The sequence below is a fragment of the Patagioenas fasciata genome, chromosome 2 (assembly GCF_037038585.1).
Source record: "Patagioenas fasciata isolate bPatFas1 chromosome 2, bPatFas1.hap1, whole genome shotgun sequence".
NCBI classification, from domain to species: Eukaryota; Metazoa; Chordata; class Aves; order Columbiformes; family Columbidae; genus Patagioenas; species Patagioenas fasciata.
Window position 1 is genome coordinate 67354124 of NC_092521.1, and position 21825 is coordinate 67375948.

At 43.8% G+C, this 21825-nt stretch overlaps 1 protein-coding gene across 1 annotated transcript; it reads right to left on the reverse strand.

Annotated features, from left to right (window-relative positions):
- Positions 1-610: 610 nt before the first annotated feature.
- Positions 611-6424, reverse strand: IRX1 (iroquois homeobox 1). Its single transcript, XM_065831988.2, has 5 exons — positions 6107-6424; positions 5679-5972; positions 2049-3063; positions 1418-1490; positions 611-1017 (listed from the first exon to the last, which is right to left on the reverse strand). The coding sequence occupies exons 2-5, from the start codon at positions 5940-5942 to the stop codon at positions 960-962; spliced, it is 1410 nt and encodes a 469-aa protein (XP_065688060.1). The 5' UTR covers positions 5943-5972; positions 6107-6424; the 3' UTR covers positions 611-959.
- Between the last annotated feature and the right edge of the window lie 15401 nt (positions 6425-21825).

The window sequence follows — 21825 nt, forward strand, 5'->3', positions numbered from 1 at the left end:
TTTTTTTTTTTTTTTTTTTTTTACTAGGATTGTGCTTAATCTCACAGGGAAAAAATCTTTCACAGTTATATTTTCTCCGTGTTTATTTCAAGTGTGAACCGTTACAAATAATTTTCTTTCCTAATATTTTTTTTCCGACTTCGTCAGGAATGCGTACCGAAGCACTAAAGCTCTTGATCCAATTTGGGAACCGGTTTGCACAGCAAAGTTATACACTAGGGAACTGAAAAAAAAATGTGCCCTTTTCATTTTCAAGAATGTGTTTTTGAACGTAAGTGGAACTCAGATTCATTTATGAATGGAAAATGAAAAATGGATACTACAGAACACGTCTGATTCATCACAATTGAAAATATAACTTTAATTTTACTAGTCAAGAACCGGCTTCACTCAGCTTCTTAAATTTATGTGTATTAAAATGGAAGCTCGCGTCTTGTTTTTTGAAAAAAATAGCTACAAGACTCATTAAAAGCTTGGATTTGGTATTTTAAGTTTCAGTTATCGACAACCAAAAAGACTTGACTTTCTAGAAAGCAAGTTATAAATGTTTGAATAGGTTTGTAATATATGTATAAGATCTGCAGCAACAGAATACATACCTGAAGAGAGCTCATAATTTCATTTAGTTTATTAGACAAAAATATATGATTTAGACAAGTTTTGCTGACGCGCTATTTACAATCTGAAATCACTCTATATACAGAAAAAAACACAAACACATGGGGAACATTTACCAAACAAATAATCCAAGAATGGTTAGAATAACACGATCTGAAATGGTACAATGAAGAAGGGGATCCATCTACAGATTTGTGTAATCGCTTTTATAGATTTGCACCACCTTATTGCAAAAGGAGATTGATGGGAGTCGTTTATATAGTTTCTTTTTTTTTTTTTTTGTCTTTTTTTTTTTGTCCTTAATACCAGTCTCTGCAATATTTTTTCACCAAACCATTTAATCAAGCGGAAGGGAGAGCTGTTAAAATTCTCGGTGTTCCCTCTTGCTGAGCCAAAGAGCTGCAGGGGGGAAAGGAGGAGGAGGGAAAAAAAAAAAAAAAAAAAAAAAAAAAAAGGTAACAATCTTTCAGAAAAAAAAAAAGAGAGAGAATCTTTTCCTATAATTGCCTGTCTATTGCTATGGCATCCTAGTATTAGTTAATTGCACAGAAATCATTGTCACTGGTGTAATTAACACGAGATCTTTGAGGTCTGTTAAGTTTCAGAAAAGTTACAGTCTGGCTATGTACAATTGTAATTTAGCCTTACTTTGAAAAGATTACAGCAACTTCTATGTTGTTCTTGTTGTCTGTATGTATTATTATGGTGATGATTAGGTGTTATAATTAGTCTTTATTATTCAAACACTCTGTTTCACATAAGTAACATTCCTGCAGTGAAAACAAACAAACAAACTCACTTGTCACGGACAGGCTGGAAGGGCGATTTTAGCGGCTGAGGTGGGGATTCAGTTCTTGGTACATTTTCTCTTTCTAGAAGGAGACAGAAGAAAAAAAAAGGCAAAAACAGGAGAACCATTTTAGAATAACAGCAACAAAACTCTGGGCTGTGTGCAGAGAACAAATCTCCCTCTCCCCATCTTGTTCAGGCATGTGTAGGTATATGTGTGTACAGCGCTATTCCTTACTTTCAATATTTAAGGAGTATGCAAGCTTTCTTCCCACATTTTGGACTGCCACTGGAATTACTTGAAGATGAGGGCCAGGAAGGAGGGAAGGAAAGCAAAACTAAAACTATATGTTTCACTGCACTTTTTCTGCATTCTCATCTTATTGGGTGAGCTTATAGGGTGAGAATGTAATCACCCACGTAAAATAGGGTTCGATCAACATGTTTGAGGGAAAAAAAAAAAAAAGAAGAAAATTAAAAGAAACAAACAAACAAAACAATGCTAGGGTAAACTGCCTTTAACTCCGTTAAAAGCAACCAGTTACACCAGGGCTGAATCTGACACCATTCCTCAAGTAGAAGAGGTTCATGTGTATGTGTTGGGAGTGAAGGGGGAGGTGGATGCCTGATGCATTAATTACCTATGTGTTTGGGACTGGTCCTCTCTGAAGGTTTTTCACTGCTTAGGGCTCCCAGGGTCGCTGTTAAAACAGAAGGTTGTTGCTGGGCCTGGAGGTGATGATTGTGATGAGTAGCGTGGTGGTGATTTACTCCCAAAAAAGACCTCACATTTAGCAGGGAACTCTGAGTGAGGAAAGCCCCATTTGTCCAGTTGTGAAATTTGCCAATCTGGCATGTGTAGAGTCCATGGCTAGGGAGAAAAGCGGGGTGCTGGATCTGTGGAGAAGTGTGGTTAACCTGTGGAGGAGGGGGCGGAGGGGGAGAAGATTTCAGGGCACCATCAGGACTGGTTGCTGTCTCTGCCAAAGACCAAATCTTGGGTTTGCTGTGAGATGGCATCTGTAAATTGTTCTGTCCCCCGGGACTGATGATTCGTGTGCTGTTGTCAGAGGCCTCCTTCACCATGGTCAGTGTGTCTTTGGGTTTCAGGCCTTCAGACCCTGTCAGTGCCAAATCCTTCTCCTTTTCCAAGTGCTCCTCTTCACTGCTTTGTCTCAGGAGCTCAGGTTTCTCCTCCTCTTCCTCATTGCTCTGCTCCCCATCGTTCTCGTCGATTTTATCTATGTCTATGCTCTCCAGGTCGATTTCCTCGTCGTCTTCATTCTTCTCCGGGTCCCCCTCGTTGTCACTCCCGAAGATATTTGCATCTTCTTGATCCTTGCTCCTGGAGCCCCAGGTCACCTTGTTCTCCTTCTTGAGCCGCCGGCGGGCATTGGCGAACCAGGTGGAGACCTGGGTGAGGGTCATCTTGGTGATGATGGCCAACATGATCTTCTCACCCTTGGTGGGGTAGGGGTTCTTGCGGTGTTCGTTAAGCCAGGCCTTGAGGGTGCTGGTGCTCTCCCGGGTGGCGTTTTTGGGCCGCCCCGGGTCCCCATACTGGAACTGTCCGTAGGGATAATAGCCGGGGGCGGTGTGGGCAGCAAAGGTAGCAGGGTGGACACCCGGATTATCTTTCAGCTCGTACTGGGAGCCCTGCAACACATTCAGACAAGCGGAGAGGAAAAAGCACATCAATTACCTCGTTAGCGTCTCTAACAGACCTGAATAGGCTACTCCTGGAGCCGGAATACGCCTTGGAGCGGTGCAGAGGGTCTTCACAGGCAAATTCGGCCCTCCCCGCTCCAGGCTCTTCACGTTTAGATCAGACAGAGTTATTCCCAAATGATCCCCCCTTCTTGCAGGAGAAGGAAAAGAGAGGGGCTAAGCTGGGCTCTGCCAGACATTATGCTAATTTTCTCCGCAAACCAAATCAAACCAAACGATGGAAAAGCAACAATTTCGCAGTCGCCTCGGCGACACAATTTATTGTGCCCTCGAAATTATCAGGCAGAGAAAGCAGGTACTACACCACAGTTATAAACTAATGCCTGCGCACAACACCGGATTTTACTTGAAAAGTATCCAGGAGGATATTAGAAATGCATGCAGAGCATTCGTCTTTGGCCCCAGATCTGCCTTTAAAAGGAGTTGGCGTGAGACGAGACTGGGGAGATGAATGCACAACTTCAGTACGAAGACACTTAAAATGTAAGAGATTTTTCACACTCAAGCCAACGCCTCCCCACCTCCAGCCCTTCAGTCACACTCTAAGATTCTGGTGTAAAATATTAACTTCTAAGTGTTGGAAGAGCCTTTAAACTCTGGAATTAAAACTAATTCAAACATTGTAGGATATGGATATGCAACACTTTGTCTCATAAGTTTTACTTTGATCTGGGCAGGGCAAACACAAATTGTTTACAAGCGTTTAGAGACGGTGATTTATTTGCAATCAATATTCTTTTTATCATCAGTAGTAAAACACAGCAAGTCAAATTACCCCATCAGGTGTTTTGGTAAATAACATTTTATCTTTCTAGCAACCTCATTAGGCCTCATTATTACTCCAAATCGTCCAGATATTAACTTAATATTTTAGCTCATCATGTACAAATGCTCAGAATTTTAGAATTTATTTCAAAGTATCATCGTCATGGTAAATCACTGTAGTAAAACACCAAAGGATTCTTTGCGAGTAGGAACTGTTCCTGAATAGCTAACATTTAAAGACATGTTCTGATTTTTTCTTCTACTACAATATCGCGCTTTTTTTCTAGTCCAGAAATACGTTCTTGTTATTACTCTTGCGAAATTTGTGTCAGCCTTAAAAATTAACCTCTTCAAAAACGTCCGCAAATAAATTAATCTAACTTTGCCAAACAGTTAAAAAGGATCATGTATTTTAATTTCAGAAACAAAGCTTATTCACAAAGAGAAGCCCGATGTAATTTTTGTAATGTCTTACAGAGTAGGCTTTCTGCACTCCCTTTATTGCGCTGTCTGTTATTGTTGCTGAAATGATATTTTTTGTGTAATCTCTGTTGGGAATTATTTTGAAGAAGCCACTTGTAAATCACTCATTGCTTCTGTGTCAACTTTTACTGCATTTGAAAAATCAAGGTTAAAAAAGTAGGAAGTGCATGATCTTAAAAGTGCCTTCGAAGGAAATATTTGCAGCATAAAATGATCTGTTTTCATATGCAGACCCTTGTTTAACACCGTATCTACCTACTTGTCTACATATATGTATTAAAAACCCTCACAAGTTATGCCTTGCATGCACCCAGTTACAAATATTCACACTTCTGTGTTCCAGGGGACACAAAAGAGCGGGGCAGTTAGAAAGTGGAACCTGTGTGTACCGTCACGGAGAAATTTGGAAATACTAGCAACGAAAACGTTTCAACGACACGAGAGAGAAAAACAGTTAATTTTAAAATAAATAAATAAAAAGAAAAAAAATGTTACACTTCTAAACTATTACGTTCTAAAGAAAATAAAAAATTAAAAGATCCGAGGACAATCTGGGTGACGGTAATTTGTTTTAGAGTTAGCGCCAATATCTCTTTCTGCTCCGATGCATATAGCGGGATGTAGACGCTCTCCTTCGTTTGATGCAAATCCGATCTATGATACTCGCCATGATCAGAGTATGAAAAGTTCAGGGAACCGAACGGACCATTTTCAAGGCTTAAGGAAAACGTCTTGAAATACACGAGCGCACCAGCTAGCTAGACTGCACTTTGGCCTTTCGGACAGAACCTGTTAATAGCTCGGCGGGAAAGCAAAGGATCAGGCGGAAAGAGGAGCGCACTGGAAAGCCAACTGAAACAACAGGACCGACAATATCACCCGTCAACAACATCACCAGTAACAACAATTAAAAAAAAAAAAAAAAAAAAGAAAGCCGGGTTGCTAGGGAAAGCCGACAAGACTGAGGCAGGACTCCTGCTCAGCCTTTCCACCGCCAAGAAGACAAACTCGGAGGAGTTTTTCCCGTCTGGAACGACGGGGTGGATGGGGGCTGCGCCTGTAGACGGACTCCGCAGCCCCCCGGCCCCTCTCTCCCTCGCACACCCGCCGACACACACGCTCCCCTCTCCGCGGCGAACCCCGCGCCGGGCGGGAGCCGTCAACCCACCGCCTCGCCGGTCCCCGCGCTCTGCTCCGCGGCCTCCGCCCGCCCCCGGCTCCCCCGGCCACCGCGCGTCGCGGCCGTGCTCGGCGGGCCCGGCGGGGCGCGGGAGGCAGCGCGGTTGCTCACTCACCATTTGGGAGAAGAGGCCGAGGTCGGCGGTGTAGGGCAGGAAAGCGCTGTAGTTGGGGGCGCTGTAGGGGCTGGCGTACATGCCCAGAACCGAAGTGACAGCGGCCGAGCCGCTGCCCAGCTCGGCGCCCGCGGGCCGGCCCGAAGCGGCGGCGGCGGCGGCTGCGGCGGCGGCGGCGGCGGCCAACACTCCGGGCCGGTCGCTCCCGTACACCGCCTGGCTGGCGCTGAGATACTGCGGGTAGCCCAGCTGGGGGAAGGACATCTCCGGGGCGCGGGCACAGCGGCGGCGGCACTGGCGGCGGCGGTAGAAGCGGCAGAAATATTAAAAAAAAAAAAAAAAAAAAAAAGGGGGGGGGGAGGAATTATAAAAAAAAAAAAAAGGGGGAGGAGGGAGCCTGGACAGCCGGGGAGGGGAGCGGAACAAACCCGGGCTTCTCTGGATCTCTCTGTCTTTCTATCTCTTTTTTTTTTTTCCTCTCCCCCCGCCCCCACTTCTTTACTGGAGTCAGGCAGGGCGAGAGAACAGAAATCGAGCCGATAATTTTCTTTTTTCGTTCTGATTTCTTTCTGTCAGAGATATATTGCAACCTAGATATGGAGAAGGAGGAGTGTGGAAGGATTCAGTGGGGTGTCTTTCCTCAAATCTCGGCTCTTCTGTGCTCCTAAATCCCTTAGATGTGATCTGATCAACAATTGAGCTCCAACTGATGTGTCTGCCCTTAGGTCCTAGGCTGATCTTTCAGATACAATTTGAAGTTGATGTTTTGATTGGCACCCACTTGAGCTGTAAGCACCGCCCCGCGCCCCCTCCCGCCCCCCTCGGTGCAGCACGTGGTGCACAGCTCAGCCTGGGCCACTTTCCTCGGTGCCTGCGTGTGCGTGTGTGTGCGTGTGTGTGCGCGCGTGTGCGTGTGTCCGCGCAGCTGCTGTGCTCTGCTGTGTGTGTATTTAATGTTTAGCAATGGGCTCCTTTCAGAAAAGCCCCCACTGCTGTATGACAACCTGTCTACACGATTTTACAGCTGTCCAACATTGGGGTTTTGCTGTTTCGCAGCCTTAGTGTGTCCCCTTTTAACAAAAACAACTGTGTTGCTGGTTTTTTTCCACCTTTAACATTGAGTCCCCCTTGTCGTCGTTGGACTCAGGAACAAACGAGTGTGGCCGTGAGAGGAAAAGGGGGCTTTGCAGCCAGGCGACTTGTAACAATTTACCACTTTGAAAAAAAAGGGGGAAAAAAGGCATATGAATAAATAAATAAATGCGGTCTATCTATAACAACCCACAAACGCCACACATGCACAACTTTGCTGAAAGTCAAAAGGCTCTTAGCAGCTCTTCCCAGAAGGATCTTTAGTTATAAAAAAAAAAAAAAAAAAGACCCGCAGCGATCTTCCTCCGTACCGTACCCTTTCTCCTCCTCACGCCCTGTCGACAGATTTACACTCAGGGACAATTATCAGAGGCTTTGGGACAGTTCTTGGAATATTAGCAATAAATAAACCCGCAAATCAACAGTGACGACACGTACGCCGAGGGGCACAGAAGACCCCCAGACCTCGCCCCCGAGCCGGGGCGGCCCGAGAGATTATCTGGATTGTCAAAACTTCCATCCTTCCTTTTCTACAGGGACCAAAGGAAACGCAGGGGTGGACATGATAGGACCAAAACGGGCTGTTGCTATCACCGTCATTAGTAGCAATGATTAGACGAAGAGGTTTTTTTTTTCCTTCTTCCCCTTTTCCCCGTGGAGCGGGGTGGAAGGTGCAGCGGGAGACAAAGGACCCCTCTGCGAGAGACCGAGGGACTCGGTCGCGTTGAAGGACACGAGTTGTCATTTCTGTGACCTGCCCACGATGCTGCCCGCTTCCTCGACGTGAGGGGCTCACTCGTACCCCGCTGGGGCCGGCAGAGCCTCGCACTTCCCGGCCGGCATCGCAAAATTTCCTTTTCCTACCGCTGCCAGGTCCTCTCAGCCCCGCCAGTGAGGGAAACGGGGAGCGGGAGAGCGGAGGGTCGAGGGCTGGGTGTTTCTTCCCTCGACACTTCCAGCCCCAGTGGGACTGTCCGGGGCCCGCTCTGCCCCACGAGTCCGGCCCGGAGCCCGCGGTGGGGCTGGGCAACAGCTCCACCGTGCGCGGGGAGGGCAGAGCAGGGTGCTGCCGCCCCCTCGGCCCGCCCCAGCGGAGCGGCCCCGCGGAGTAGCACGGAGTGGCCACCCCCAGCACAGGCCAGCCCTCGCCGCCGTCGTCCCCGCCGCCCGAGAGCTCCGTCTTTGTGCTGAAGGGGCGGACGGGGCCACAGAGCTCTTCCTCAAGGGACAGCGCGACGCGGCTCGGAGGGGGCCGCAGAGGCGAAGGCCTGCTGCTTTTCGGAATGCAAGCGGCGGGGGCGGGAGGGAGGGAAGAAGGCGGGGGACCAAGGGTGTCTCTCCTCTTTTGCCGAGCCTAGGGCGAGACATAGCTCCCAAGGTCCGCGCCCCTCCGCTGGACTTTGAGCCCTCTCTCCGAGCCTGCAGCCGGCGGGTTCAGACCGACACCACGGGTCCCGGCCGCCGCTAGAGCAGAGGGAAATGCTTCTCCCTCTACGAACGCCCCTGCGGAGTGTCTCTAACCCCGGCCAGCTCTTCCCTCCCAGCGCTCCACGAAACCGCTCCGTTTCAGAGTTGGTTAAACTTCTTTCCCCCATCAGTTGGAAATAACGAGCTTTGCCCTTCCTATGTCTAACAGAGAGGGGAGGACCTCCCTCCCCACCTCCGCCCCCCTTCCAAATTCTCACCCTCAAAGCAGCAGTGCAACCCCCAGGCAAAAGCGCACCGCCGTAACAAAGCTGAGTGGGGCTAGAAAAATCGCAGCGGTGTTTTGCGAATGGAAGTGTCACATTACAAGGGCTGCAGGTAAATAAAGGTGGGATAAGGCACCGACGCTGCCGAAATCTTCTTAGTGCTTTAGATCTGGGTGGAATGTGTATCCAGAAAAGGTTTCCACTTGGAGGCTTAAGAAATGTGAGTCATCCCCTCCCCCACCAGCCCCATCCTGCTCAGATCGGTTCAGGGGAAAAAAAAAAAAAAAAAAAAAAAAGAAAAGAAAAAAAGTCTCGCTTGCTTTTCTATCAGCCCAGCATCTTTCCGGGGCAAACTTTGCTATTCTTGACCTTGCGTGGAAATTGAGAAAAAAAATACAAAGTGCAGGTTACCCGTAACGGTGATTTTGAGGGAAAAAAAAAAAAAAAGACAAAAAATATGACGGGAAAAGTAAAAGAAAGAAAAGAAGGGAAGGAGGAAACTCGCCGAGGACGGGAAAAGTTGCAAGAGTGGGAGGAGAGCTTTGTTGCTCATCTGCAAAGTTTCCGGCACAAGGATGAGCAGAGTCCTGAGAACGGCATTAATTATGCACAGTTCTGATCAGCAAATGCCAATCCCTCACCACGCGATTCCTGCATTGGACATTGCCCATTTTTCTGGGGGTTTATTAAGTCACTTTAGTAGGCTACCTATCAAAGCCCTTTATAATTTTTTTTTTTCTCCCTTGTGCAAGTAAGCTGGGACCAGAGCTGCTACACTAAGCTACTTAGCTTGAAAATCAGTTTAGTGAAGGTCTGGGAGATTCTGGGTTTATTTCCCCCCATACAAGACCTATAGCAAGAGCTTAATAACAAAAGTGCAAAAAGAACGAAACTGTACGGAAAATTACAAACATCAGCAGCAGCTGCCAAAAGCACCAAGAAAATCTTTCCCTAAAGCCGAGACCTAAACAGTCAAAAGGTTGGTGTGACCAACCTCCCTACCCATAAATTAGCTTGGAATTGTTCAGAGATGGAATAAAATACTTTTTCAATGAGAAAAAAAAAAAAGTCATTTTAAACATAGGTCGGGAGAAAAAAAAAATCTCTTCTTTTTACTCTTTTTTTTTTTTTTTTTTTTCTGAGATCTGTGTTTTAGTTGCTCGAATGCCTCTTGAATTTTCGGCAAAACCTAACCAAAAGGACTGCGGTGCCAACTCATTAGCAGAAGTGCGTTTTAAAAGACGGTAAAGAGGCACGTAGCAAAAGAAAAAGGGATTGGGCTCGGACTGAAAAGCAGAGCCACCTTCCCGCTGGAGAGCAGATGCACGTCTGAAAACAGGCGGGAGGGAAATATATAGCGGCGCTGGGTATAATGTGATTATACCTAAGGTAATCGCTTAAAATAAATTGTATACTGTTTAAACTAAATCGACCTAAATGGCCATGCTCATATAATTCAAAGATCATTGGGTAGATAAACTTCTCCTTAAAGAGCTTTTCTTGAGAAGGAGTTTGCTAAGACAGTGTGATCCTTCCAGTTTCTTAAGGCGATGCATCCACTGCCAAGAGATTTTCTCTTTATTATTAACAAATCAGTTTAGATAGGGGTCCGATAAGAAATGCAAATCCAGACATAGGGGTCGCTGCTTGGCCGAATTTTAACTAAAGGCTGGTCCTGCAGGAATTGTCTAAAGGGTATGTTTGCGAAGAGGGTATGTGAAGCTTTAGCACTGACTCTACTAAAAAATGAAGTCAGTGATTCTGATCTGCTCCAGATGTCCTAAGAGTGGATATTGCAGTGCTGGGAATCCGCACCAAATATCTGAGGGCACTGATGGTAATCAGCGCAACACATCAGCCAGGGGGGACTGGCAATTGTGATAACCTGCTGCAAATGTGCAGGGCTGGAGATGGCAGTGATAAACCGCTGAAAATGTCTTCAAATGGAGATGACAGAGATGTTGAAAGGAGACACCTAACTATGGGGAGAGAATAGGATACTAAGCAGAGCACAATCTGAGAGTGGAGTTCAGATATTTACTAGTCTACGGTTCACCCGTGTAATTTCCACGGAGATACGCACGTTTGTGCGCCGGCTCTGCATGCAGACGTGCGTATATGGACCTGGTAGTAAAATTCGGGGTTTATGCGGCGTTGATAATAAGATCTACCAAAAGAAAAGGAGGCTTAATCGCTAAAGCCCCTTGTTTGTGACTTGGGAAGAAAAGTTTTCATTTGATTCTGTGATTGCTTTGAAACATCCTGGTAACGATTTATTTCACAAATCCTGTCTTGATTTTCAGCTCGCACCGGTAATAGACAAAGAAATTTAAGATGATCTCTTCAGTTCATAGCCTGTTTCAATTTTCTTTCCTGTGGAAAGAACGTGCGGGGGTGGGGGAAGTGCAAAAAAATTAATAGATTATCCGTATGTTGTTAATTTTCTAACTGTTCTCGGCAGGTAGTTTCACCGTCTTTTTTTTCTTCCCCTCCCTCTTTTTTTTTTTTTTTAATTTTTTTCTTCCCTCACTGTCTTTTTTATGTGTAAGTTTAAAATAACTCTCTCATGTTAAATATCAATCCTATACATTTTAATGATACATCTGTGCAGGACTGAATCCATTAATCTAATATATCTCGCCTAGATTCTAATTATGCACCGAGTGTCGGCTATTCGGATCAGTTGACTGAGTTTTCATTAAGTGTATTATATTTGATTTAGCATGGGACCGTGTTTCATTTGACGACGTGTCCCTTTTTTGGGGTGCCGGTAGCACTGGCTGAGGCTCCGCAGGACCTTGGCGTTGGTTTCCTCCCGCTGGTGACCCTCTGCCAGGCCTCGTCGCCTCCGCCCGTCCGTCCTGAGCGCTTCTCATCAACCCTGATTTATGAGCCTTGTTAAACACTCATTATTACTTTGCACCTTTTTTTTTTTTTTTTTTTTTTTTCAGCCGGATCTGGGAAACAACCCTACTTTGTGACAACAGGGCATGTGTCAAACAATTACAGGCGGAGAGGTGATGTAGCTCTGGAGCGCCACATTCCCCCCCTCCTCCCCTTCACGCCAAACCAGAAGAACATTTACGTTTAAAAAAAAGGTAAAAGAAAAAAAAAATTCTCACTCTTTTTGTAAATCTAATCCACGGCAACAGCAGACTCCAGACCTCGGACCATGCAAACGAATGGCTTGGTTTGTCCAAATAAACACAAAGTTGCGATCAGGGATACCCGGTCGATTCCCTAAATGTGAACGTGCACATATGCATGGTACAGGTAGTACAGGAAGGACTCCAAGTCTGAGCAGCTAATGTACTCAAGGTAACAGCTAATAATACGTTTACAAAGATTATTTAATTTAAGGAGATCGCGCATTAAAAGAAAAGTAATATGTCTGTCTCTTTTTATTTTATTTTTTATCTTTTTTTCTTTTTAATTATTAAATTCAGATATATTGATTTTTTTTTCCTCGACACCCTGACGGTGACTTTTTATTAATTTGTTATCAATCCACCTCAGTTGCAACTTACATTTGTTTCTGATAGCAATGCGAATGCACAGATGCTCTCTTCCTTAACGTTTTTGCAAATGAAAGCTTTGCACACAGGCCTATGTGAACAAGCCCACAAATCTATAGAACGAATCATCTGCCTCTCTCTGCATCTAGCTGTCCGTCTGTCTGTCTACCTATCTATGAATATTTTATGGGTCTCAACTTAATTAACAAAATAATTTCCATTTTGTCACTAAAATGATCAACAGCAATTATGTGAGATTTTTAAGGTTTATAATTTTATGTCACCAGACTGTTGCTTGGGGCCAGAGGCACAATTGCCGTGCCAGCTGCAGTTGTATTTATTTGTTTTTCTGTCTTGTTCCTGTAGGGCTGCATTATGCAGTTTTTAATTAGTTTGTGTTTGTATTTCACCCGTCCCAAATCAATGCCATCCTGGAGCAATGTAATGTAAATTCCTGCAGTACAGGTGTAGCTGCTAGCTCTGGAACACTAGGAAACTCATGTCTTACAAATGAAAGCAGTGAATGCCATTCAGCCAAACTGTCAGCTTTAAACAGCCAAGAGGAAGGAGATCAAAGCAGAGAGCAGGAACTTCTACTCTCCAGATTAGTCTTTATGGTTTGAACGCCTAATGCTATTAAAGGGAACCAGGACATATAGCACATCATTGGCTACAAAGTTACTTCTAATTTTGCTAAAGTCCTGCCTTATTTTGGCCAATGTAAGCCTTCAGAGCATTTCAAGATGCACTGTTTCCTTTGAGGCCTAGTAGCTACTCATCTGAAATTATGCAGAACTAATACCTTCTGAGACACGTTTCTGTTTGTGCACATATTTATATAACTTATCGCCTTTTGAAAGATAATTTTGATTTCCTCCTAGGTTCCACAAAGTCTTTTAATAGAACTCGCAGCAATAAAACCTGAAATTCTAGTATCTCCAGACATGAAAAGTCCCTTTATGTTGTGTTTGGTGTCTCTTCTTTCTTGAAATGACCTCTGTACGGTGGTGTATAAATCTATTATTCCAGTCACTGGGGAATTCTTTTAAAGCTTTCTTTTTTTTTTTTTTTTTTTTTTTTTTTTTGTGAGGAATAAGAGATCGTTCATCTTTAACTAGGCCACATAGAAATTATGATTCAACAGCAGTGTATATTTAATTAGAGTAATCTCACTTGAATTTAATTACCTAATGAATTATTTGTTTAAAAGGTAAAAAGGCTTGTTTGCCAAGTACAGTGCAACCCACTGATAAGAACTTCCGTTATAAGAACATTAATATTTTTTTTTTAAATTGGTTTTATATTTTAACTCTTTGTTTCTGTCAGCCGTCGGTGGGCACGCCGAGCCCCGCAACCATCAGGGTTCAAACCTAGTCCCTTCGATAGCCCGGATTGAGCGTTCCGCAGCCCACCGCCGGGGACTCGCGTAAGTAATGCGCCCCACCGCATCGCTCCGTGCCGGGGCAGGCGGGGTGGGGGGGGCGGCGCCAGGGAGATAGAGATGGGACACGGGCGGCTTTGCAGGCTGAATTTCGAGGCAAAACGCGGGCGCGACTCAGCCAGCGACGGCGAGGCCGTCTGGCTGCCGCGGTGAAAGGGGCTGAGCGCCGCTCCGCGCCCTGCGCACCGCCGGGCGAGGAGCGGCTCCCCAGGGATGTGTCCCCTCCCTGCAGTGCCGTGCCTGGAAGAGGTACTGGACAGGAAGGTGTCAAAGCGCGGAGTGTCAGGCTACAAAAGAGTCTTCTTTTTTTTTTTTTTTTTTTTTTCCCAGTCTTGTGTACAGTGAAGCTAATGACACTCCTTTGATTATTTATAATTCTTCAGCTAAGACAACAAAAACTCATCAGCCTCTACCCTTGACCTTTCTCCTTGGTTCCCAAGTTTTCCAGCTACCACACTGTTTGTTTCCAAGATGCAATGCATACAGCGCTGAACTGCAACACTTGACAGAAGATTCGTCTGAAACCACCACACCTCGGGGATTATCAGCCTCAAAAACAACAACAACCACCCAAAACCAAAAACCACCCAACCCGTTTTTTTTTTTTTCTTATGCAGTAGTGAAAGCTCTGCTTGACGTATTCTACTGATCTGCTGCAGAAAAACTAGGTCCAAAATATTTTTTTAATCTGTTTGGTTTGGTTTTGTTTGTTTTATTCTGCGCTGGGAATTCTTCTTGGCGTTTGGCAGTGAGACCTCTCGAAATTACTACTCTGCGGTTACCTGTCGTTCCGACCGAGAACTTCCGGGTGGCCCTTCTCCCTTCCCCGGAACACAACGAGACCATCAGCAAGGCCTGAACCGGAGGGCGGGAACCAGCGAGGGTCCGAATCGACCTCTCCTTCCCCTCCCGCAGTGATGCTCTGGCATCACGCAGGAAGCCCGATCGCTGTCAGAATAGGGAACAGGAGTTAAACCGTATCTATGGAGGTAGCGAAGGCTATCAGGGGATGCCAAACATGAAGGAGTATTTCTCTCTTACCTTCCTTTGGTAGGTAAGAACCTAACAAACATTTCTGCTTGCGAAACATCAGCGAGAGGGAAAGAGGAGCATGTGTGTACTTAAACAGTGTGTAGGGAGAATAAAAGAAGAAGCAAGCTTAAAACCAAGCTTCAACAACGTTGAGGCATCAGTTCGAGCCAAAGCCGTGTTTGGAGGTTCCCTAACAGGTGACACTGAAGCTCCCACTTGGGCACTCCTGCGGCGAAGGACCGCACCACTAACTAGCCCGTGGGTGCACACGGAGGAGAAGAGCTGGAGGTGCACCCGCAGCTCAAAACAGCAAACACACCTGCTGGGCAGGGAAGTCTCCCTCGCTCCCCCTTCGCCCCCTGAGGCCAGGTAGAAGGTAACCCGCCGGTCGCCCCGCGGAGGCAGCGGTGGCTGTGTGTCACAGGGAGTCCCACTGCCAAAGGCTGAGGGTGCGTGGCTCCCGCGCACCGCCCTCGACCCGTTCCTACGCTTTTTTCGGCGCCGTCGTTTGAAATGACGATGAACTCCCTACGGTTTCCACAGCATTTGACTGCTTTGGTGCAGACGTGCCTGCTCAAGCCCTCAGTCAATTGCAGAGCAGCTAGAGCGGCGCTTAATTACACCGCAGCACAGCTGGGCTCGGCCCTAGCCAGAGCGATCGTGGGGAAGCCAGGAGAGCCCCTCTCGAACTGCAAAGCCGACATGCAGAGCTCTGGGGGTATGCTGGACGCCAGGCAGGAAAGGAATGGCAGAGCCAAGCCTCAATCTTTGCTCTTTTCTGTCTTCCCATTTCAGGGTGGGGATGCGGAGACTTTTTAAAAAATTTTATTTTCTTTTCATGATTTCTGGGGGTCTACTGGAAAGAAGCAGCTTTTATGTACAGATTGCACAAACTACTGGCACCGTGGCAGCAGTGGAGCTTAGCCACTCACCAGCACCTCAACTCCTTTTTCTCGGTGCCAGAAGTGCTTGAGTCTGATGCCTATTTCACACTTTCAGGTAAATATGCCAGGTCCTGAACCCAAGAGTAGCCCCCTGTTACAGTGAGAATGGCATATTGAATTCAGAACACCTGAAAACTCACAATTATATTAAAAATGTTTAAGATATTTAAAGCTGAGACAGTCATTTTCAGATCTTATATAAAAATTATCAGAATATCTCACTGTTTAGAGACACATAAATATGTTGGTGTCCTCTACTATGCACAATTTGCACACAGTATTATTAGAATCAACTGGCAACTCCATTTAAATGTTTGTAAGACTTAAAAGATACTATAGGAGTTATAGATTTGTAGGCCTGGCATTTTAATTCTTGAGACCCTATGCTTTTCTTGAAGTTATGAGTGCAGTTGTCACAGCACATCTAGATAATGTAGTTTACTCCATTAATTTTGATAACCAAATCCATATATTAACAGATTATATTTGTGGTTTTTTTTGTTGTTGTTGTTGTTGTTTGTTTTGTTTTGTTTTTTATTATTCTTAGCCCCTTTGGAAAATATGTGCACTTCCACTCTATTATTACTGATAAAGTACAGCTGGATAATTTCAATAATGTAGTTATGGTAGAACAGACTATTAAATAAATCTTAGGCTGGAACTTGTTGAATTAAAATTCCTCACAAAAGCTCCCCAGATTCTTTTTAATATTCTATAAACAGCATAATTTACAATGTCATTCTATCTCTTCTATAGCTTTCTTCTAATACTTCAGCATTAGTAGCAGTTGGTGTATTTTCTTGCTTTGTTTTCTTTTTTTCTTAGATATATAGTAACTCTTTTTGCTAATATAATTGATTTACATAATTATTGATGTGTGCTGCATTTTAATGACTTTTTTGTTGTTTTATTTAATAATACTTTTAAATAAGATTTTTTTTTTTTGTATTTTAAGGACAGATGTAAACTGTTGATTTAGTTTTAATGGCTAGTGTAGACCTGGGCAAGATTTTTACTTGTGGACAGATTTGCTCTCAAATCAGACTGTACATTTTTATGCATTTATACACTTACATATATTTTCCACTTTAGGCTTACTAAAGTGTAATTAGCTTCCTCTTCTGCTTCCTTCCTCTACATTACCATGGCAGTAAGTCAATGAGGCCCATCTCTCTTTTATATTCGTTATTTCTTATAACACAGGAGTATTTGAATGGCAACACAGTTTGAGCTTGGCCTGTATTAAACAGCACTAGTCCACTGAAAGCATTCCATTGGGATAACAGTGAGACCCCAAATAAAGTGGATTTTAAAAAAATTGTAGTAAATGAATGAAAATGCTTCTACTGAAACATGATATTATGAGGAAAACCTTCATATGTGGTGCTTAGAACAAATATTGACTGTTGGACTAATAATACAGTTTTTCTTAACAAGAAAGTTAATAATGTCCTCTACTGAACCATTAGTCTAGATGCTGTAAGAAACAAGAAACTAGACTGCTCATTTTTTTTTTTTTTTAGGTCTGTGTCTTTGTGGTAGTTAAATTACTGTGACAACGCACAGAACTTAGTGTGCAGTCATGAGCTGCATCATTGTACTCTACAAAGTAGCACTGAGTTTATTTTATTGATTCATTGCAGTTTTTTTTCCCCTCAGACTGCTGTTCCTCATCTCATATGTTTCACTTTACTTATGCATGATACTTCCTTGCCAAAGATGACAATTTTTAGGATTTTGCCTAGGGTTGAGAACACTCGAATAATAATAATATCACATCCACTATTAATTCTTCATGCGTAACTAGACTGCTTCAATTTACAAGACATTTTATACAATATGGATAGATTTTTTTTTTCCCCCCATGTGTATTCTACTGTTGCCTCATATGTTTTGCATTGCATACAGACAAGATAAATTTTACAAGTCTAAGTCATGGTGTTTGGAGACTTACAGTCATTATTAAGAACACTAAAGAATTATGAGCATTTACAAACACAAATGGCCCAAATTAAGACCCTCAGTTGAGCAGCTGGAAGCTTTTTGGGGTTAATTACTACACGCAAAGAGAAAACATGCAAGGAACTATGTACTCAATATATTCTGAACCCTCAAGTTAAAGAGATTAGCAGTGGAGTAAAATATTGCTTAGCTTGAGTAGAGACAGTGGAACCTGAAGTTTTTTATTGTGTGCACCTGTGTCCGTAAGTTCAAATACTTAACACCTGGATGCTTTTTGAATGCCACAGGTTACTTGAATAAAGTCGGATACAAAATAAATCTAAGCCAAGCATATGTTTTGAAGACAAAGAAAGTAAAAGGCCATATCCTGCAAAACTGGGCTAGAATCAGGCAGGGAAATATTTACCTTCTCCTTTCCTTTCCATGAGAGTCAGAGTTAGACAATAACATGGTCATTCAGTTGTTCACAGATACTTTTCTCTCTCACTTTGTCTCACGCCAACATCTGCAAGCATTGTTTCACACTGTGCTGGCATCACTGCTGTAATTGCACTAGTCCAGAACACTGTTACCATAAACATTTCTATACTAACCTTAATAATTCTAATGCTACATGGAAGCAGTCTTGGTGCAGTTGCATTGATGTAGTAGATACTGCCAGCGTAACTCACAATAATCTCGCAATCCTTACAAAGCCTGTTCTGTGCAATTTCCTTCTACTTCACATTATTTACTTGGTCTAAACTATTTGCTGTTTCATATAGTGATGAATACCAGTTCATTTAGTTCAAATAAAATAATCTCTTCAGATATTGATTGGTGCTCTGACTAATCCCCACTTCAGTCCATCTTGGGACCTGTTTGGAAATTTTCCCATAATGCAGTGCCACTGCATTGCTGAACAAACTTCTGTGTCAATATAACAGATTTCCAGCTATACAGAGGTTTGATATGGATTTCTTACTTTGTTACAAGTTTACGCATTCTTTTAAACCATGGTAAGCTCTACGGGTATAAAAAGGACCTCTCTAGCAGAAACTGGAGCATTCAAAGGAAGAATGTGGTCAAGAGCCTTTGTCATCTCAATTCCACTGCTCTTTTGTTTTCTTGTTTGCTTTTATTGTGAATTGTGACTGCAGCACTGCCTTGAAGTCCTGGGAGCAGGACACCTGAGTTTTTCTCATTTGCTAGGGCACAGAAGCAGTAGAATAGTCCTTCTTGGGCAGGAAGGAACAACTCAGTGTTGAGAAGGCTGTTGGATTCCTCTGTCTCCACTGACCAACATAGCTGCTAAAAATGTCACTATGCTAACCATGTAAAACTTGGGTCCTCCCAGGTAGTGTCTTTTAGGGTGGCAGACTTTCCTAATTCAGTATACTTTATTTTTCATCATTCTTTTTTGGGTCTTCTCACCTTGCTTTCTTATCCTCTGCCCATTAATTGCCACCTTTTTCTTTCAGTTCCATCTCCTATCTTCCATGTTTTCCATCTCCCCTAGCTCAGTCTTGTCAGCTCCATATTTGACTCTACATGAAAAACACTTCTGCCCTTTCAGTTGTTCTTATTAAAAGCAGCATCCCTATATTCTTCATGTTTATCTGTACTTGGTAGTTGATAAAAATTTCAGAGGAGGAATTGTCTTTCTGCATGTTTATGTACTGCTTACTCTGAGACCCTAAAGCCTAGGCAACAATAAAAAAAAATTGCATTCTCTACTGATGTGCCTACTCTGCTTAAAAGTGATAAGTTTAAGCAATTAGGGACTCAGGTGACTCCTCATGTAACTACAGTTGTGTGACTAATTATGTTACTCTTTTCACTTCACTAAAACTTACACTTGAAAGAGCATGTACATATGTAAGAGTGAAAAAAACATTTCTGGATTTGTTTGCTTTTGTGTTCCTCATTAATATGAACATGTTTTTGGGAAAAAAATGGTGGCTTTTGGATGTAATCTGACCTTCAACTGGAGCTGATGTCAAGTAACCTTACAGTTTGTTATGTGACTGTTCACGGTGCTAGATGAGAGTATTGGTGTATGTGCCTTTAACTGTGTGTTATGCTCTGTGCATATAGTACTTGTACTTTTTGCCCAACAGTAAGAGAATTAATTAATATACACACAATTTTGAACACTTTTTTTTTTTTAATTAGTACTACTATTTAACTTCACATTTTTATGTGCAAGAATAGAAATAAAGGAATAAATGTAAGAAAGGAAATAGAAAGCATTTAAAAACACTTAAAGGATCACTTCAGCTAGCTAGACAAGCCCATGGGACAACTGAGGATACAGCCAAGAACATGGAGAAGTAGATGAAGACTTTGCAAGGGTCACTTTCCAGTTCAGGACCTGAACTTGAGTAGTGAACGTCAAGGTGGGTGGATCACTGACTGACCTGTGAGACTTCAAAGGTTGTGACCATGGTTCAAGGTCCTGCCAGGGGAGTCACTGGTGAGTTCCCTCAGCAGTTCAGGTAGCAATCCTTACTGTTTCTTACAATTCTACAAGGTAGGATAGAGTGTACACCTAGCAGGTTTGCAGGCCATACCACATTGGTTGGGAGTGACTCTTTCGCTGGAGGGCAGGCAGTTATTTAGAACAACTTTGATAGGGTAGAGAAAGAGTCCAGCAAGAATATAATGAGGTTCAGCACAGGTGAAAGTAGAGTCCTGGCCTTGGTCTGGGAAGATATCCTGCTTCCATCCAGGCTTAACATCAACTGGCTGAAAAGCCATTTTGTGAAAAAGGACCTGAGGGCCCCAGTAGGCGACAGAGCGAACATGAGCCAGCAATGAGCAGGAGTTGCAGTGAAGAAGACCAACTGCATACTAGGCAGTAATAGTGTTTGTGTAACCAGCAGGAAGGAAGTGATCATTCTCCTCTATTTTGCACTTGTGAGGGTCCATATGAGGGACTCTGTCCGTTTTTGAGCTTTCCAGTGCAAGACAAGTATTGGCATGTAGTAGTCAGTGTAGCTGCGGGCTCCCAAGGTGATTAGAAGCACAGAGAGCATGATGAGGAGAGGCTGTGAGAGTTATCTTTGTTCAGCCAAAGGTTAATGGGAGATCTTATTGCTACTTGCAGCTACTTACCAGCAACATGTAAGAAAGATAGAAACAGACTGTTTGTAGAGGTGGCAGGGTGAGAAGCAGAAGACACAGGATATTATATGGGAAATTGTGATTAGACATGAAAAAAAAAAATAAAAAGAGGAAAAAAAAAAACCAAGCTGTAAGTGCCCAGAGAGTCTGTGGACTCATCATCCTTGAAGATATTCAAAAGTGAACTGGACAAGGAATCTGTCATAGTTGGACTCACTTTGAGAGAAGAGTGGCATTAGATGACTTCCAGAGATCCTTTCCAACCAAAACTGGTTTATAATTTTGTAGCAGTGGGACTCATAGCAATGTAAGAGTGGAGTTAACATTGTTGTCCACATTACAGGACCATCTGGGGCAGTCTACAAAATATGTGGCAATAATGCATATGTCTCTAACATGTCAGTTATATTCACTACAGATACATTTATTTATATATAGCCACGATAACTATTAAGATGCTGCCTGATAGAGCAAACAAGCCATATTAGCAAACTAGAGAGATCTGGCAGGCACTGTGCCATCTTTATCAGAAAGCCATTTCTGTGTCCAGGAAAGAGTAGAAAGGAGGAAGAAAAGAATGAGCAAGACCTGAGGAATAGTCCTCATCCAGCCGATTAGCTGAGTTTCCAACCCAGCTGAGGCTTTAATAGGCTGCTTCAGAAGATATAGAAGTAGACTTGCATGTAGATGTGCAGGGTCATTGTGGTGGGTTGACTCTGGCTGGATGTCAGATGTCACAAAAAATGCAACAAAAGGCTCATGGGTCGAGATAAGAACAGGGAGAGATCACTCACCCATTACCATCACAGGCAAACCAGATTTGACCTTGGGAAAAGAAAAAATATTACCAGTCAAATCAGAGCAGAGTAATGAGAAATATAACCTAAATCTTAAAACACCTTCCTCCCACCTCTCCCTTCTTCCTGGTCTTAACTTCATTCCTGATTTTTTCTACCTCCTCCCCATCAGCAGCGCATGGGGACAGGGAATGGAGGTTGTAATCAGTTCATCACACGTTGTCTCTGCTGCTCCTTCTTCCTCAGGGGGAGGACTCCTCACGCACTTCCCCTGCTCCAGTGTGGGGTCCCTCCCAAGTGAGACAGTTCTCCATGAACTTCTCAAATGTGAGTCCTTCCCGCAGCTGCAGTTTTTCATGAATTTCTACAGTGTGGGTCCTATGTGGGGTCACAAGTCCTGCCAGCAAACTTGCTCCAGCGTGTGCTTTCTGTGAGGTCACAGCATCCTTCAGGTATCCACCAGCTCCAGCATGGGGTCTTCCGTGGGATGAAGGTGAATATCTACTCCACTGACCTCATCATGGTCTGCACCATGGGCTGCAGAGAAATCTCTGCTTCGGTGCCTGGA

Excerpts from the sequence above, each read along its gene's own strand:
- IRX1 (XM_065831988.2), bottom strand. The coding sequence starts at position 5,942 with ATGTCCTTCCCCCAGCTGGGCTACCCGCAGTATCTCAGCGCCAGCCAG. Across the intron at positions 3,064-5,678 it reads TCGGCCTCTTCTCCCAAATG|GGCTCCCAGTACGAGCTGAA; the intron begins GTGAGTGAGCAA and ends AATGTGTTGCAG. Across the intron at positions 1,491-2,048 it reads GACCAGTCCCAAACACATAG|AAAGAGAAAATGTACCAAGA; the intron begins GTAATTAATGCA and ends GTCTCCTTCTAG.